Consider the following 18,517-nt stretch of genomic DNA (forward strand, 5'->3'; position numbering starts at 1 on the left):
CTGGGGGAGCTCCCTGCCTGAAACCTGCTGCTTGGAGCCACCAGCCCTCACGCTGTCCGCTGGGACAGTGAGCCAGGGACTGTGGAGCAGTGCTCCAGGCCAGCTCAACCCAGCACTGCTGGTACCTTTCTGGCACCTGTGGGCAGGACTCCAGCCTGCCACGGTCCCCCCTGCAGGCTCTGTGCTGCGTGGGAGTGTGTCACCAGGGCAGTGGCTGCAATAAAGACCTTGGAAATATTTCCTGGAGGCTCCAGTAATGGCCTGCAGAGGAAGCACAGCCAGAAGCTGGGCTGCATCCATGTGAGATCATGATTTCCCAGACTCTGGTCTGGTCTAAATCAGCCCTGACATTATTTTACAAAATAAACTAATTTAGGGCAGATGTATCTTGTGTGGGTTTGGTATCTCTCCCTGTTTACTGGCAGTGGAACAGGGTCACTGCATGGTCAGCAGCAAAGGCCTCATGCCATCAGCTCTGCTTGGCCCCCGGGCTGGAACTGTGAGCCCTGCCGGGGGTACCCGCCAGAGCCTCAGGCTCCAGCCCTCAGGCACAGCTGACTCCTGGCACTGGCTCCTCGCTGGTTCTTCCAGCTCTCTCCTGGTCATGCCAGTGCCTCAGTGTGCTGTGCTGGGTCTCACCACCCTACCTCAGGGGTACCTTCGGCCAGGGGCAGCACATGGGGCCCTGCTGAGCCCTGAGCCGGCAGACCCCCAGCACCCACGCACACGGGTTCAGGTGCTGTCGCCCAAGCCTAGCGGGCAACGGGCCCACGATGTGGCTGCAGCCCTCACCCTCTGGCTCAGCACTGCTGCGGCCCCCCGTGCCTTTGTCTGTGCCCCTGTCCACATGCGTGGGTGCACATCCATGCCTGTGGCCACACGTGGGTCTGTGCCCGCAGGCGTGTCTGTACCTGGCTCCAGGCCATCCCACTGAGCACTGGCATCCCATCCCAGGCACCCATTGGGACTGGCAGAGCTCTGCACATGGAGCTGGGTACTGGAAGCTCTGGGCAGCTCCCACCACAGCAGCCTGGCAGGGAAGCAGCTGTCTGGCAGCTGCCAGCCTGTGCCGGTGCGGTGCGTTGGTGCCATCCCACCACAGGCACAGGTGCTGGCAGGAGCACAGCAGCCCTATCCCAGGGCACAGGCCCTGTGCTGGGCACCCTGCTCTTGGCTGCCTGCCTGGAGGGGTCACCCCAGCCCTGGGAGCCCACTCTTGGGGGGACCCTGCCTCCCTCTGCCTGCCACCTCCTTCCACTCCATCGGCACTGGCAGAGCTGCCGGGGGTGGCACTGCATCCTCTGCTGGGCAGCAACCCTGCCTTTCCCAGGCCCCGCTGGTGCTGTACACCTCCGCACATCAGTTGGTGGGTGAGTAAAGCCCAGTGGAGCCCCAGCGTGTTGTCCAGAACTGCCACCATACCAGCCTGCATGTGGCCTGCTGAGATGCTCCTTGTGCAGACAGGGATTGGGTGAAGGCTGTCGGGCATTGGGGGCTGTAGGGTGAGCTTTCCCCTCCTGTGCCGGTCTGGAAGGGGGAAAATTCTAAAAACTGAGAAAATGCAGCAAAAAGCAGAGCCTGGCTTTGCTGCTGAGATGTCTGGTCCCCAGCCCTGCATACAGCTGCCTGCCGTTTGCCCTGTCAGCGGGGAGTTACCACCCAGATTTGCAGCACAGGCTGTGTTCCCGTCTGCTGCCTGGCCGTGGGCCTCGACAGGTTGGCTCCAGCCCCCACAGAGCGGCTGGCAGAGCCCTGGAGGGAACCAAACAAGCCCAAAGCTGCTCCCCTGCCTGTGCCTCTGCCGATGCATGGGTGCCAGGCAGACTGGGCACAAGCACGGGCTGGTGCATGGGCAGGAGAGGCAGAGCAGGCTCCTGTTTCTGTGCTATCTTGCTGGCTGTAGTGCCAGGCAGGCACTCAGGAAGGTCCCCCTGGGAGCTATAGCCAGGTCGTGGTTTATGATCTCCCCGTTGCCATCCCCCCTGGATTTAAAGGGGAGCTGGAGGGTTGTTGGCTCCAGCTGTGTTTGGTCCAAGCCATGCTGAGGGGGCAGGCAGATGGGGAAGCATTGCAGAGGAGACCTGCCTGTGGCCACCGTCTGACGGTGACATAGTCTGGCCGTGGGCCATGCTGGGGATGCAGCACTGGTGGCTCAGGGTGCAGGGGGTGCCAAGAGCTGGTGGGTCTCTGCCTCCCTCCCCACCTGGCTCCAACCCATCCCCTGTGGCTTTCATACTTTAATAACCGCATGCACTGCCACGTGTCCAGTGCAGACCCTGGCTGCCTTTGGGGGACACAGGGCTTTCCCAGCGGAGGCATCAAGGCAGCTCACTGCACATCAGCTGCTTGCTGAGGAAGAACCTCCTGGGGGGCTGCTGAGAGGAGCCTATGTGGGTACATAGGCTTGGGGCAGGATGGAGGGGTGCTGTGCCACTGAGCCATTGGAAGGAGAGCTGGCACTTTGGATCCTGAGCCCTGCACTGCTCCCCTGCCACAACAGGGTGTCCCTGGCACTAGAGATGTAGCAGCAAATTAAATTTTAAATGGGGTACAATGATATATTTGGGAGTTAAAATAGGCTGGCTGGTCCACACTGCTCTGGGACACCAAATACTTCAACCTGAGGAGCTAATGCACCTTCTTCCCTGTAAGACCAGCAAGCAGGTACCCTTCAGATCCTCCTTCCTGCAGGTGACCAGTGGGCTGCTGGGTGGGATGCATCCATCAGCAGCGCCTGAACCCTGGAATCCAGGGAATCTGCCCTGGGGAAGACAGGGTTACTGGTGTGACAGAGCAAACTCCTCAGGTCGTGATATTTCTGCAGTGCTGGGGTGCCTGCTGGGCCTCGCTTCCAGAAGGGCTCCAGGAGATCAAAGCCAGTGCTGGGTGAGATTCCTATCACACCTTACTCACCTGGCTCCAGGCAGGTCCCAACCCTTCTGCTTTCTGTGGTAAGAGCTTAAGCATGCAAGACCCAGTAGCTGGCACGATAATCCTCCCAGCCCTGAGCCGCGGCAGGTGGCCGGCTCTCTAATCATGCAGGCTTAATGCTCTCCTCACTTTGCCTTTGCAGGTCTGGCATGATGACTTGCTGCCAGGTGGTTGCTCTTCTCTTACTCGCCTTTCTTCCCAGTGCTGCATCTGGTGATCTGGTTGCTGCTTTTGTTCCCCCATCCACGCTGCAACTAGCCAAAGTGCAGTTCTTGTCACAGCCTGTCCTGGAGCTGGCAACGTGCTGTGATCATGCCTGCACCCATCAGGAGGCTGCCTTGGTCCCTCAGGACTTCCAGGAGTACCTCTCTTATGCTTATGAGACTGTACCCCAATGGCACCTGCACCCTCACATGGTGGAAGTGAGTTCCCGGGCAAGTGGCGTGGAGAGGAGACAGCGGAGACAGTGTGCGCAATGCAAGTACCAGATTTATGGCACAGACAGGCGGTTTTCCATCAGTGGGATGATGAACTACCCCTCCTCTGCCACTGTTAAGATCTCCATGGGCTGCACGTGCATGCAGGTGTCTGAGCACCTTGTCCCCACTGCATTCACAACAGCAAAGGCTACGTGAAGCGGGCCAAGAAGATCAAGGTGGGTTTCCTGACACCAATGCAGGGCACTAGCGACAGGACGAGAAGGCTGGTGATGCGCTGGGCTTGTGTACAGTGCATGTGGGTGCCCATGGGCTGGTTCCGGGGCTCCAACTTGGTCAGCATGGACAACATCTGTACCCTTTTGAAGCTGTGCAGACCACACCAGCACCTGCACATGAAGCTAATTGCAGCTCTGGCAGTGGAGGAGGCAGCTGGGAAGAAGATTGATTTCTCGGGTTTGACAGTGATGGGCTGGGCGAGCTGGTCTGCTGCTTCTGTGGGGTGGAGGGTGAAATGGTCCAGCTCATCGACCCAGCACGGTGATGCCGGGCCTGGTGTGTCTGCCTCTGGGGTCTATGGCAAAGTGTGGGATCCCATATGGCACAAATGGGAGAGGAAGGTGATCAGGGTTTCCTCAGGGCACCAGTGGCTGGAAGTAGCTGTGGAGCACCACGACTATAATCTTGCCATTTGCCTGACCACTCTAAAGTTTGCTCAGATTTGCTACTGGCTCAGAGGGGACTTCAAAAGCTGTCACACTGAATGAGAACCACAGCTTGCCTCTTCCCCTCTCCAGTGCAGATGGCTTTGAATGTGGTGCTCCTGAGTGAGAGCACGGCCAAGGAGCTTGAGAAGGAACATAACTTTCTGGCAAAACTGCTGCACTTTGTTCTCTATGGTGAAGGAAAAAGGTCTCCACAGATCACAAGGGATCCAGCAGAAACTCACTGGAGTCCAAGTCCTGATTCCCCAGGAAGCCTGAAGGGTGGTTTAGGCTCCTTTGGTTGGTGCTGGCATGGACTCAGCATCAGAGTTCTTCACAGAAAGAGCTTGGCTGTTGGCTAGGGAAAGTGGCCTGCCTCTGCTTCCAGTGTGTTAACTGCTCGTGGCTTGGAGAGGCAGCCTGCTGCTAAGCTGTGCCTGGGCTCTCTTGGGTCTCATCTCTTCTCAGTCTGTTGGCTGCACAGCCAAGCTTGGCTCTGCCCCAGCAATATGAGGACAAAGGGTTACCTCTCCTAACAGGACCTTTGTGTGCTGATGAAAGGCATCTGAAAGGCAGCCCTGGAGCCTGAGCCTTCTGGGCACAGAGTGTGCCACGGTCAGGAGCTCAGCCAGGGCAGGAGGGGCTGCTCCAGGACCTTGGCAGCCGCTATGCTTGGCAACACTCTTGGCAAGGACACCTCTTCCGATGGATGCAGCACGGTGCCACGTGGGTACCTACACGTGGCAGCACGGGCCAAGATCTGGGAGCACCTACTGACTTGTAAACTTTCTCATCTCTCTTTGGTTCTGTCTGGGATTGCTGTAGAAGGAAGGGATCCTGACATTTACTGCAGCTGTAGTATTTGAGGTGGATTCTTTTAGGCAAATACATGTATTTGAATAAAAGTCAGCACAAATCTCTTTGCAAATGTTTTGTTGAAAGAGGAATGGTGCATAGATTGCTAGCCCTGGTTTGGGACTGGCTGAAGGAGACACTCTTCCTTCAGACTGGAGTGGAACAGGGAGATCTCTGTAGAACTGAAATCACAGTATCTTGCAAAAATATGGGCTAATGCCTTCTGCAGTCATAGGCACCTGACTGAACAGATTTCTGCATGTTCTGTCACATACATAGGACTGATGTGTCTAACAGGCCACACCAGGCTCTTCCAGGAGCAGACTGAAAGCTTGCCTTGTGTTTCCCTACTCCATACACATGAGATTCCTTTACTAATCCTAGAGTATCATGGCTGATACCTCTCCTCATCTTCCATAACTTTTCCTGTTTCCCTGCTGTGTTTGCCCAGGCAATTATTCCCTCTGTAATTCACATTCTCCACAAGGGACCTCACACTGACACTGCTTTGCCAGGCTAGACAAATGACTGCTTGTACTTTTTGCTCTTAAGTCAATGTCTTGCTCCTTGTCACTGCATCTCAGGAGCAGCTCACATCACGGGCTTCTCTGGTGCTGTCATTGCTTAAACCTGCTGAAGACTAAACATGCAGCTCCTTCAAGACCTGTGACAATTGTGCAGGCACAGCAACCTGACTTGCAAAACAAACAGGTAGGAGACATTTTAACAAACTAGTAACAGCCTCTCCTGCTCAGTTATGGAGACATTGGGGTAATGTGAGTGTTAGAGTAATTCAAATTGTATGCCTGGTCTGCAGATGGGTGTGCAACAGTTTCTATCTTGGATGAGATAATGCATGAAAAATCATGATTACACATTACTGGGCAGGGAGCAGCTGCTATTATTTACATAATACAAACCTAATTTACAGACAGAATTTAACTTGTTCAATGGAATTACTTGCCCTAGCTGAGATGTTCTTGGGGACTGATCAGAAAGGGTTTTCATCTCCTTTGGTCCCTTGTTTGGACCCTAAGAACAGATTAGAGAGTATTAGCTGTGCTCTTCTCAAAATGGGAGGAAAACCTCTCATCAATGCAGGGAAGGGAGTTCCTGGTTCCTTTCTCTCTGAAGTGCACACTGAGCCTTTGTTTTGCTTTACACACTGTGACCGTGAAACAGGTGACAGGATAGGGAAAGTTCTCCTAGAACCTGCTGATGTGAAACATAGGGACTTGTTTTATTCAGAGCAGCCATACACTTTTATAAGCAACTTTCTTCTGACATCAGCCATCAGCTATTGCAAAACAAAGAGGAGGAAAAGCCCCCACCAAGAAAAAAGCCAAGAGAAACACAGCAAAACTTGTGCCACGTTTTAGTGTCCATCTTTGTGTTTGCAAGTGACAGCAGCTTTAAGATACCAACAGGAGATCTCGCCCCCCCCCCCCCCCCCCCCCCCCCCCCCCAGTTCATGTCACAGAGCAAATGGTTTTGATACACAAACTGCACCAAGTGCAGGACTCACTGTTGTAGTGGGTTGACCTTGGCTGGACACCAGGTGTCCACCAAGCTGCTCTATTACTCCTCTCCTCAGCAGGACAGTGGGGGAGAAAATAAGATGGAAATAGGAACTTGTGGGTCAAGATAAAGGCAGTTTAATAAAGCAAAAGCAAGGTCACATGTGGAAGCAAAGAAAAGCAAAAGATTTATTCTCTATTTCCTTACTTCTTTTTACAGTGAAACCAGCTTTCAGAAGAATCTGATTACTCTTTTCCCTTCTCAAACACTTCTTCTGCCTTGTTGCCCCACACGGTGATGTCATCAATGTATTTTAGATGTTCAGGGCATCACTCTTTTCCAGTGTAGTTTGGACTAGTCCATGATAAATGGTAGGGCTGTGCTTCCACCCCTGGGACAGTTTGTTCCAGGTGTCTTGGACACCCCTCCGTGTGAAAGCAAACTGTGGCCTGCATTCTGCTGCCAAAGGAACTGAAAAAAATGCATTGGCATTGTCAACTGTAGCATACTGCTTGGCTGCCTTTGACTCCAGTTCCTGTTGGAGCTCTAACTTGTCCAGTTCAGCAGCACTCGGTGGTGGTGTGAGTTCGTTCAGGCCACGATAGCCTACTGCTAACCTCCACCCTTCGTCAGACTTTTGCACTGGCCATGTGGGACTGTTAAAGGGTGAGTGAGTCTTGCTGATCATTCCTTGGCTCTCCAGTTGATGAATCAGCTCATGGATGGGAGCCAGGAAGTCACAGCTCGTGTGATACTGTGACCAGTGCACCGTCCCGGTGGCATCTGGCACCCGCTGTTCTTCAACTCGCAGCAATCCCACCATGAAGGGATCTTCCAAGAGGCCAGGCAGGGTAGATCGCTGTTTGATCTTCTCGGTGTTCACAGTGGCTACACCAAAAGCCCACTGGTACCTCTTGGGTCCCTGAAGTACCCTCTCCTGAGGCAGTCATGCCAAGAATACAAGGGACCTCTGGGCTGGTCGCAATGGGGTGCTTTTCCCACCTGACCCCTGTTAAGCTCACTGCAGCCTCTGATACAGACAATTCTTGGCACCCCGCCACTCCAGAGATCCGCATGGGTTCTGTGCCTCTGCACCCTGATGGCACCAGCGTACACCGTGCACCAGCGTCTACCACAGCCTTATACTTCTGTGGGTCTGATGTGCCAGGCCATCGAATCCACACAGCCCAGCATACCCAGTCACCCCTTTCCTCCTCCTGGCCAAAGGCAGGGACCCTCTGTTCCTGTTCCTGGTCAGAGTATTCACTGTCTGACCCTTGCAATGCCAGGCCAGAAGTCCCCTCACCAGGGGCAATGGAGGTGACCTCAGTCTTTCTATGTCTGGGAGATCGCTGATTGCCTTCTTGTGTCTCTACAGCAACAAAGCTGACAGGCTCCTTGCGTGGCCCCTTTGTAACAACTGCCTTCCCTCCCAGTTTGCATACACGGGCTTCCAGCTTGAAGGTGGGTTCACCATCCCACTCCCCATTGTCCTCCCCCTTGTCACACAGGAAGAACCAGAGTGCAGCTCATGGCATGTGCCTGGTGCTCCCTTTCCCCTGACCCGGGCAGGAGGGGACTGACCTCTTGGGGTGCCCCTGACAGCCAAGGTGCTGGCCTGTAGGGGTCAAGAGGGACAGAAACTTTCTTCAAAGTTTTGGAGCCCAGAAGACACTCTCTCCACAGCTGGTGTATCCATATCTGGACAATACATCGCTGCCAAGCTGTTAAGAGTATCACTTTGATTCATGGCCTGTGTGCACAGGCCATCCTCTGGATCTTTGGAGACCTCATCACTGTCTAGGTCACTGTAGATGACTTCCAGCACTGCCAATTCTCTCAGCTACTGGATACCTTTAGCTGTGGTAGTCCACTTCCCTGAGGAGTTCACAAGACTTTCCTTGAATGGGTATCTTGCACTCAAACTCGAGAGGAGCCTACCTCCAGAGACTGCAAATTGCTGCTTCTTTTCCAATTCCTCTCTCAATCTCAGGCCATCGAATCCACACAGCCCAGTATACCCAGTCACCCCTTTCATCCCCCTGGCCGAAGGCAGGGACCCTCTGTTCCTGTTCCTGGTCAGAGTATTCACTGTCTGACCCTTGCAATGCCAGGCCAGAAGTCCCCTCACCAGGAGCAATGGAGGTGACCTCAGTCTTTCTGAAGGAAAGCTTTCTCAGGAAGCTGCTGGGCTTCCCTGCATTCCATTTGCTGACCGTCAGCCCCATTGCCCCAGCATCGGAGCCGCCAGGCAGCAATCCACTCACCCGGCTGGCGACTGTACTCCTTCCACATGTCTCAAAGTTCTGATGAGGTCAGAGACAGAGACCAGGTAGGTTCCTATTTCTTACCTGAATTCCCTCACTCCTTCCTTTAATTTCTTTGCCAAAGGACCAGCTTCTTGATTAAACCCTTCCTCTTCTTCCTCCTCTCTTACTCATTGGTGATATGGACCCACTGACCTCCTTGTCCGTTTCTTTTTCACTACGGGGACAATTACTGTAGTTGTTGTTGTTTGGGTCCCCACCTCAACGATGGTGTCCTCAGATGTGGTCTGGATCCCTATCTCTACCATCATGCCCTCAGGTGTAGTTTGCATCCCAGCCTTAGTCAAGGTGTTCTCAGAGGTGGTGTGGGTCCCTGCCTTAATCACAGTCCTCTGACAGTACCGAACTGCAGCTCGGCAGGCATAGGCCAAGCCCCAGCAGTGCTAGAAGCTGCTGGTTTTTACTGGTAGGCAAGGCACCCTTCTATCCAGCGGCACATCAGTTTGCCTGCTCGGGTGTAAAGTCCCAGGCTACGGGAGGTGATAACCACCCCAGGCACCTACCCAAGTCTTTCCATGCACCCTGCCACCCAGGGACCCCTGCCACCCAGGGACCAGCCGCCTCAGGGCATGCTTCAGCATCGCCTCACCCAAAAGTTGTCTTCTCCTACAGCAGGATGACACCACATTCCACAAAACCCATAATATGTCAACAGCGTTAATTAGTTGCATTAAACAGCTCATGCAAGGGTGAACAAGGACCTCAGGAACCTGCATCGTAAACCCACCCAGACCGGGTAGGAAGAAGGAGATGCATTCCCTCACCCTTTCCACAAGACAGCTCCCCCAGCACAGCAAGGCCATTAATGCCAGGGCAAAGCCCAGGCTCAGCAAAATAAAGACAAGCAGTGCAGCCAACAAACTCCATGACCCATGTGGAAGCTTACTACTGAGTAACAACTACTGCTATAGCACGCTTAATACAAAACTGCCAGTCTCAGGCCCCATGTTGAACATGAAAAAGGACTGCAGTGGGTTGACCCTGGCTGGATGCCAGGTGCCCACCAAGCCACTCTAGCACTCCCCTCCTCAGCAGGACAGTGGGGGAGAAAATAAGATGGAAAAGAGCTCATGGGTCAAGATAAAGGCAGTTTAATAAAGTAAAAGCAAGGTTGTGCGTGGAAGCAAAGAAAACCAAACGATTTATTCTCTATTTCCCATTGGCAGGCAATGTTGAGCTGCTGAGAAGCAGAGCTTCAGTAGGTGTAGACAAAATACAAATATTGTAGTAACGAATACACCTCCCCATCCCAAACCCCTGCCACCTTTCCCTTAGTTTTTATTATTGAGCAGAGGTCATATGGCAATATCCCTTTGGTCAGTTTGGGCCAGCTGTCCTGGCTCTGTCCCCACCCAAGATCTTGCCCACCTCCAGCCTACTGAGTGAGGCAGGGGGAAACACTGGAGACAGCCTTGATGCTGTGAGCATTGTTCAACACTAACCAAAACGCTGGTGTTTATCAACACCTCTAACTACGAAAACAAAGCACAGCACTATGAGGGCTGTTAGGGGGAAAATTAACTCCATCTCAGCCAGACCCAATACAACTGTTTATTTAAAAAATTAAAAGAAACTTTTAACAAAATCACGCTGAACAGTGAGGATCTGAAAAAGCCAGGCAGCACTGGGGGCATCATTAAGAGAAATGCTCTGCAGGCCCTCACCAACCCAAGGGCTAGATGTGCAGACAAGCACCTCCAAGGATGATAAGACCTTGTTCCACTTCTCTCATCCAAACAGCGATACTGCTTTGGAAGCTGATGAGGTTGTAAATTAGAAACCTGAATCATCTTGTGCATCCCCATAAGGTGCCCAGACACCTGGATGGCTCCGATGGTGGTATGTTTTTAAGAAGTTCCATTTGAGAGCAAACATGGCTGCAGTCACAGCTTGGAGGACGCCACCTGCTTAGCTGTGTCATAGCACAAGGTGTGTGTGACATGCTGCATTTCTTCTTACCCAGAATCCTGCAGAGCTGTCCATTTTTTTTTTTCCCTTGTTGCCCTGTATCAACACAGAACATCATCTCTAGCCCAGAAGGAAGGGGGAATGAATACATGTATATCCACAGTCTAAGGAGGGTCACCTTTTGCTGGAACTTGGATATCACTCCCTACCCCAATCCAAAATGCAAGAGCAGGGCTAGCTCTGGAAGGACAAAGCCCTCTACGAGCTAGGACCCACGAGGCAATTAATAGATTGCAGGCTGATGATTTGCCTTCTGCATCTGAATGATCTTGCCAAAGCCACCTCTTCCCACATCGTAGTCTGTCCGGTACTCATCTCGCACCTGAGGCAGAACAGTAACACAGATGTTAGTACCCTGCACTGCCTGACTCCTGCTAGACTTCAGAATCATCACCCTCTCCTTGCTCAGTTGCTGGGGAACTGGAATTCAGGTTAGAACAACTTAGATTCATTTGAAATCTCTTCAAATAATCCCCCAAAAAGGTGGTAACGGTAGTGAAAATGACAAATTAGCATATAGCTGATGGCTGAGGTCTTTTTAGACAAGAAGCAAGTAAGACCCCAAACTATTTTCATTCAGCTTTGTAGTCCAGCTTTCTGAACTGCCAGGCTTGGCTTCCCAAACATTTCCTCCCCTCCACCCTGGAAATCTGCAAAGGAACCTCACCTTCGCACTGGGGCAAAGTGCTGCTTTGTAAGATTGGCCTAGCAGCTTTGCTGTCCCCCTCCATTCAAACTCGGCATCTCTTTAAGAGTACTAGCTTGGATTAGGGAACATTCTGCTTACATGGTGGGATATGTGGCCTTAAGTTCTATTTCTAGCTTTTTAACCAGGCATCAGTCGCCAAAACAACCTGGGAGTGACTAAAGCTCATTATCAGGTCTTTACAGTTTACACATTGGTCTGCATAAGACAAAACTAGCAAAGCAGTACAGAGTCTTAGGGGGATCAAATTCAAGGTATGAAGTGGTATTGTCTTCACCTGTCCTCCAGTCTTTCCTCTTCCATACTGTCGCCCCTCCTTAAACCCTGCATCCCAGTCAGTTCGAATGATGCGGTCATCTAGTCGTGTGCCATTGATAAATCGCATTGCGTGCTCAGCATCTGCTCTTGTGTAGTATCTGAAGCATACTATAAGGAGAACTAAGTGTGATATTTTGTTGGGTACAAGGAAAATAAAAAAAGACAACTATTCCATTTGAGAAGCAGAAAAACCCTGCCTTCCAGCCTTTTCTATTCTTTCTGCTCTCCTCTATGGGATCAGAAACTGTGCTCATATAAATCAAAGCTAAAACCAGCTCCCACCCAGAAAGGATTCTAAACTGAAAGGATTAATGTTAGTACCTGCACAGACAAGAAGTAGTTTTGGAGCACTTATTCCACACGTAGATGAAACAAAACATGTTAAAGCCTTGCTAACGGCAAGAAAGCTGTAATACGTCTTTTTGTACTATTTGAAACTTGACTGAATTTGAACAAGAGGGAGAGGCCTCGCAAGAGCTTTGCAAAGACAGCTCATGGTACAACTTGTACAAGCGTGTACCCTGTACTTGGGAATACCGCCATGGCTTATTCTGCTGCCTCATTCAGGTGTAAAGTTAAGGTAAGAAAGTGACCATGCTCTGGCCATACAAGACCTCAGAATGATGACTGTAACAGTTCTGATTTTGGCCCTAAAATCATTAACGAAAGTAACAAATTAAAGGAGCTCTTTGCCACCTCCAGGAAATACAGCAGTGGTAGCACTCTCTGCCTATGGCACTGCTGTCTCAGTTAAAGCAGTGGTGAAGTAGCAAGGGTGGGAGGGAAGTGCCTGGTAGAAAGCAACTGACTGTCCCTCCTCCTCAGCTAACCTTGCTGCACAAAGAGGAACTAAAGGTGGCAACCACCCAGGACCCGAGGGTAACAGGGCACCAGAAAGGATACTCGACAAAGCAGAAACCACAGGGAGTTTTCTTGATCTTGTCCAGCCCCATGACAATCCTCTTGACATCTCCACACTTGGAGAAGAGCTCCTGGATCTGCTCCTCGGTGGTATAGAAGGACAGGTTTCCAACATAGAGCGTAGAGGAAATTTTCAGGGATTTCTCCTGCAGCTGCCTGCTACCCTGAGGGCAGAGGGGAGCACGCAGCGGGGTGAGCACGCCTGCCGCCCCACTTCTGCCGCCAGGCCCCGGCGGGCACCTGCCGCCGCCCCGCAGACGCGGTGCCCTCCCGTTCGCGGGCTGCTCGCACGGCCTTGGCCCAGCAACGGCGCTCCCGCCCGGGCCCCGCTCCCGCCCGGGCCCCGCTCCCGCCCGGGCCCCGCTCCCGCCCGGGGCCCGCTCCCGCCCGGGGCCCACTCCCGCCCGGGCCCCGCCGCCCCTACCCCCACGCCTCAGGCCCGGCCGCCGGGCGCACCCGGAAGTGCTGGTCGCGGTACTGGCTGATCTCGCAGTACGAGTCGCTGTTAAGCCCGCTCAGCGTCGTATGGAGCAGCCCCGACATATCGCCTGCGCCCGCCCGGGCCCTGCTCCCGGGATCCTTCCAGAACGGCCGCGGCGCCCACCGCACGGCCAGCGGGGAGGCCGATCCGCCGCGCTGTCCGATTGGCCCCGGCGCCTGTCGCTCGGGAGCGGTAGGCGGGGCGGTAGCTCCGGACGGCCAATCGGCGCGCGGTGTCACCGGGAGCGCTGGGTTCGGCGCGGCCGTGCCGTAGGGCCCGGCATGCTCCGCGGCGGCGCGCGTGCGGGCCTGGAAGCACGCATGCGCGGCGCGGGCACCGCCTTCTCTCAGGTCGCCTCACGGGGCGCGCGCGGGGCGGCGGCCGCCATGGCGGGGGCACGGCGGGAGGCGGTGCGAGGTACCGCCTGCCGTGGGGCGAGGGCCGCCTTCCCGATAAGTTTCTGGGGGTGGCTGTTATCACTCTCTCCCCTCTCCTGTGTTACAGGGCTGGTGCAGGAGCTGCTGAGGGAGGAGGCCCCGTCCCGCATCGCTGCCCTCACCGAGGAGCTGTTCCAGGCGGCGGGGAGCATCTCTGAGGGGGATGGGGGCGCGGCTGGGGCAGAGCCCCGCTCCGCCGGCCCGGTGCCCCTCTCGGGCCCGCCGGAGGCAGCGGGGCTTTCCGCTTCTGCGCCCCAGGCGGCGCCGTTGGCCCAGGTTGGTGGCTGCGGCTGGCGCTGTTCTGCGGGCGGGGGTCCCGCTGCCCATCAGCTGCGGTGGAGCTGAACCTGTAACTGCAGCGCTATGGAGACGTAGACAAAACAGTTTAGCTTTTCATCTTTTAACCCCATAGCATGAAATTCCAAAATAAAGTGGGAAATGTTACGTTTAAAAAGTCGATGCGAAAGGATGATCCGAAGTATAAAAGTGCATCATAATGGGAAAATTTACTGGTGGCTTAGTAATGTTAACGGTTTTTATTATTTCAATTTTCAAGTAGCCTCTAATCGTAATTTCACATAAAAATGTAAGCATGGAGTGCTGATGCATTAAGAGTTGGGTACAGGGCCAGATAAGAGGTCATTCCTCATCTTGTACACGGATTCTGATAAGGATTGCAGATATTTGAGGAAGAAGAAAACAAGGAAGCATGTCCTTTGCCTGATAAACCCAGTACATAATATCAGCGTGAGAAGTACTCGTTTTCATATGTTATAAAAGTGAACTAGGGGGTTGTTTGTAATGTTTCTAATTTTAGGAGTTTTTTCCTTCTGTATTTCTTCTAGAGCAGTACTTGTAATAAATGTCTGCTTTAAAAAGCCTTTCAAAAAGAAGTCTGATGGGTAATATATGCATCTGGCGTAAAAACAGGCCCAGTTGAGATACAGGCCAACCTTTTCCTCCACAGTTTGTATTTTGAAGAGAGATTTAACTCATAGTGATTATCATCTAAGGAAGACTGATTCTGAAAGTCCTAAATTTGTGACAAGAAGCAAGATAGGCTTGCAAGTGTCCATGGCGGAAAGTATGCTCAGTCTGTAGAGAAATACAGGAGCATGAAACTGGTATCCTTCAATTCTTCCTGGATAAGTTGGGCTAAATTATTTTTAAAGAAATCATTAATTTGTAATCTGATGTCCAATAAAAGGGCCTGTGAAATGTCTCCTACTTAGGCAAGAGTATATTTGTAGGCAAGATCTATCCTGGAAACTAGGATTTGAAGTGATGGGAAGTGCAACCCTTCAAGGTGGGTTGTTAAAGAAGCTTCTTGTCTTTAGATAGAACTGCATCATCTTTTTAACCATAGTATATATACAGTAGCCCTTGTGCTTTCTTTGTTAACATCAGAAGTTTCCTGATGTAGGTAGGTATTTAAAGTAATTCAAGCTACTTAGTTTTCTTCTTGATAGGCAAAAAAGGTGAAGCGTTGGTATAGATATATTTTCAAACCTGAAACAATTCTTACAGCTCTTTTCCAATTCCTTCAAATTCTTCAGCACCTGTTTAAGATGTATGTGATGTATTCTGAAAGCTGCCAGTGAGTCAGTTGTGTTTTGGACATGATGATGTGCTGTTGCACAGATTTTGTATCTGTGAGAAACCCTGTCCATCTGCGATGAAGTGAGGTCATGTTTTGATAAGTTTGGGAAAGGACTTGATAGAAACATAGGTTAGGACATTGCAGTAATATGACAGATTAATGGGATTTGTTTAGGAACATATTTGAAAGTTTCTATAATCCACCACTTCACTTACAGAATTCACTGTTATGCATAATTTCACACTGCAGCTGAAGGCAATGATGGATGATGTAACATATGTGCTATTGGTCATATGATTAATTAGGTTTTTTTAGTTCCAGGTCTTGTCAGCCCTGGATTTACAGTCATGTTCTCTTACCTTGCTTTGTCTTGGAAGTGCTTTCATGTCTTTAGAAGATATGAAATAGTCTTTTATAAGACTGAATATATCTTCTGAAATGATGAATCTGTAGAAAAGAATGATGCATACTTTTAGCTGAAGAAATGCTAGTCCATTCAGTGTGCTTGTTTTCAGGTCACTATCCCAAATCTCCCTGTGGGATCATGTTAACAGTTTTTTGGAAAACCCACACCCTGACTCCAATGTAAAAGGAAGTTGTGCAAACATCCAGACAGATCATTACTGTGATCCCCATGAGAGAAGGTTCCTTTTCCAGTAGCAAATTTCAATATTGACACAAATCCAGGACAAAGTTAAATCTGATGGAATTCTCCTACTCAGGTTGAAGAGAGTGCAATAAACCTGTGGAACTGGACTGTGACCAAACACATGGGTTGCATTGTCAATGATGAGCAAAGAGCTAAATGTATGTATGTGTTCTATACCTTCTTAAATGTGTTTGTGTGCTGTAGCATGAAAAGGAAAAATTTTGCTGACAGGCATATATGTAGTGCTGTAGATTTGTTTGGATCTTTGCAGCTATAGGGTGTAGACAGAGGAAAATATACAGCTGTTCTTCTATAAACAGTTCAGTAAGGAGCACCCTAGTGTAATGGTGATCTCGTTGAGACACAGAATTGGCGTAGACAGTCGACCCCCGCCCCCTTTTCCATGCCAGAGCATCAGTAAAAAGGTGATGTAACCAAAGAAAGCTGTAATTTGCCTTCTTATGCTATGGTTTTAATTAAAAATGTATGGAAATAACACAAATGTAAATTTTAGACAGTTGTCTATATCTTAATTTATATCAAGTGAGAATGTTTCTTTAATAGAACTGTCCCATCAATGTTTACATACAGAAAAACTCAAAATCCTCTTTTTACTTCCCTGTTTTAGCTGGGTATACAGCTGGTGGGTTTGCTTGGAGCCAGGAGCAGGGCCAGGGGAAAGCAGAAGTGAGCTTTTGGTCTTTTCCCTCAACCTGGTCTTTATGTGGTCCTGCAGGACTGCAGTATCTGGCCCACATTTTTGTCTTGAGGGATTATAGTCAAAATTATGTATAATCTGCATCATATAAATTATATCAGGTACAGGGAGAAGGTTAAGTTTACACAAAATAAGTAGTAATTGTAGAGCGTAATGTTCTCAGATCTTGTATCACAGCTGAAGGGCCAGGGAGAGGCTATTTTAAATACATTAAGTGGTGTCTTTTCCATCCCTGATGTATAAGGAAGGCCTGAAAATATTTTTGCTTTTTACTTTGGAAATGTCAAGATTATTAAACTTCATTTCCCTATTTTGCTGAAGGCTGTTTTGAGGCTCTGAAGACATGTTACTGTAAGCACATACAATGTAATTAAGTCTTTGAATACCATGTATTTAACTTAAAGTGTTTAATAGGTGTTTTGATGAGAATATATTTTTTTTCTTACTGCCTAAAAAGCAATTTTAAGCAGCTTGGCTAAAAATCAGACTGCTTTGACTCCCGAAGCTTTCAAATTTTTCTCTCTTGTAATTTAAAATGGCAAGCAATCTTTCAGATATGGCAGGGCTTGACTTTCAAAAAAAAAAATGCACTGTTTTCTTGCAGTACGGTTTGTTGCTTGCAGACTGGTGTGCTTTTGTGAAGGCAGCGATCCTCCAGAGGCAACTATTCGAAGACAGATTTTGGTAAGGCTAATGGTGGGTGAGTAATGAAGTACAGTTGATCACCAAGGGAAACCTTAAAACCCCATTGCGGTTGCTTTACAAAGGCAGTGAAATATACCTGTAGTTCTGGGGAATATGTATATTGAAGGGGGCCTTTATAAACACAGGGGACACCTTGCTGAGCCAGTGCAGTTAGGAATTTCTGAACAGTGCAGCTAGCATCCCATCTTTGTCATATGGTAAAATGTTGTATGAGCAGCCTATTCATTTATTTTAGTATCTTATTTTATTTTCTGGTAGGGCACCATAAGCCTTGTGCTGCATCTAAGTGTTAAGGACTTGATTCAGTCATGTGAGGCGCATGTCAGGAATCGAAGACCTGATATACCCCTCTCCTATATTAGATATGTACATCAAAGAGAGCTAACATTGCTTTTCTTGAAAGTGACTATATTTTCACAAAGCCACCTGTTTTCTCCTTCAGATGTCTATGAAAACTGGGAAAGGGTGGATAGATATCGGAAAAGCAGATCTTGCTGATGAATTTCTAGAGATTGCCATGAATGTAAGTTCTTTTCCAGTTGTAATTTCTTACAAACACACCTATTTGTAAGTTCCTTGGTTGATACCTACACTTTGTTTTCCAGAGTATAGAAAAACTGTATGCGAAGTTACTTAAGGGGAGCGATGGTGAAGCAGATATTCATGTGCACAAAGCTGATGTGGAGAAGAACCTCTTCAAAGTACTCTCTTATCAGGCTGAATCAGTATGTGTTCTTCCCAGTTTTCCTTATAAGTCACTGGGGTTGTAGAGGGAAACTCTGACCCAGTTATTAGTTGTATGAATGCTTGGCATTGAAGACTTGCTGAGGGATACATTTCCTTCACTTAGATGTAAGATAGCAGATCTCGTGTTTGCATTCAGTGTTGCAATCATTTAATGGTTTTTAATTTGCCTAATTTATCGCAGTCATTTCTGCTGTGGTGTTTATATCTTCTAGTTCAGATTTGTTGCTTTATGATTTGGCTAGTGTGGCTGATAATAAAACAAACAGCTGCCTTTCTGAATCATAAACGTGTCAGGTGGCCTGTGCCTGACTGAAGAAGGGGGATAGGGCTGGTATAGAGCTCAGGTCACCCTGCTTTCATGTAACGCACACAGCAAGACTAGTCACTTTGGAACACTCATCATACTGCACTAGTATTTGCAGCTGGGCTGATTGAAAGTATTATGGTAGTATTCATCATGGCTGCAGATAGCCAACGTTCATATATAGCAAGTAG

At 50.0% G+C, this 18,517-nt stretch overlaps 3 protein-coding genes across 7 annotated transcripts in view; 2 read left to right on the forward strand and 1 right to left on the reverse strand.

Annotated features, from left to right (window-relative positions):
- Positions 1-3,047: 3,047 nt before the first annotated feature.
- LOC119157473 (serine protease 23-like) lies at positions 3,048-4,135 on the forward strand. Its single transcript, XM_037408455.1, is given in 6 exon segments — positions 3,048-3,308; positions 3,310-3,343; positions 3,346-3,531; positions 3,534-3,818; positions 3,821-3,897; positions 3,899-4,135. Coding segments are annotated over 6 exon segments (1,080 nt in total).
- Positions 4,136-10,304: 6,169 nt separating this feature from the next.
- NCBP2 (nuclear cap binding protein subunit 2) lies at positions 10,305-13,337 on the reverse strand. Its single transcript, XM_037408463.1, has 4 exons — positions 13,142-13,337; positions 12,668-12,849; positions 11,724-11,862; positions 10,305-11,062 (listed from the first exon to the last, which is right to left on the reverse strand). Exons 1-4 carry the CDS (start codon positions 13,226-13,228, stop codon positions 10,964-10,966), a joined length of 507 nt encoding a protein of 168 aa, XP_037264360.1. The 5' UTR covers positions 13,229-13,337; the 3' UTR covers positions 10,305-10,963.
- Positions 13,338-13,542: 205 nt separating this feature from the next.
- The window catches only part of TEX11 (testis expressed 11), a 32,957-nt gene continuing 27,982 nt past the window's right edge, over positions 13,543-18,517 (forward strand). For 3 of the 5 annotated variants that reach the window (XM_037407849.1, XM_037407851.1, XM_037407853.1), the window contains exons 1-5: positions 13,550-13,879; positions 15,926-16,010; positions 17,175-17,266; positions 17,718-17,798; positions 17,881-18,000. In XM_037407849.1, the coding sequence (XP_037263746.1) occupies positions 13,553-13,879; positions 15,926-16,010; positions 17,175-17,266; positions 17,718-17,798; positions 17,881-18,000 (705 nt within the window). In that variant the 5' untranslated portion in view covers positions 13,550-13,552. Of the gene's footprint in view, positions 13,880-15,925; positions 16,011-17,174; positions 17,267-17,717; positions 17,799-17,880; positions 18,001-18,517 lie in introns of all 5 variants that reach the window. The other 2 variants (XM_037407852.1, XM_037407850.1) reach the window with 2 other exon arrangements.

The sequence above is a fragment of the Falco rusticolus genome, chromosome 14 (assembly GCF_015220075.1).
Source record: "Falco rusticolus isolate bFalRus1 chromosome 14, bFalRus1.pri, whole genome shotgun sequence".
Taxonomy (NCBI): domain Eukaryota; kingdom Metazoa; phylum Chordata; class Aves; order Falconiformes; family Falconidae; genus Falco; species Falco rusticolus.

Excerpts from the sequence above, each read along its gene's own strand:
- NCBP2 (XM_037408463.1), bottom strand. The coding sequence starts at position 13,228 with ATGTCGGGGCTGCTCCATACGACGCTGAGCGGGCTTAACAGCGACTCG. Across the intron at positions 12,850-13,141 it reads ACCGCGACCAGCACTTCCGG|GGTAGCAGGCAGCTGCAGGA; the intron begins GTGCGCCCGGCG and ends CTCTGCCCTCAG. Across the intron at positions 11,863-12,667 it reads TGTGGTTTCTGCTTTGTCGA|ATACTACACAAGAGCAGATG; the intron begins GTATCCTTTCTG and ends AGTATGCTTCAG.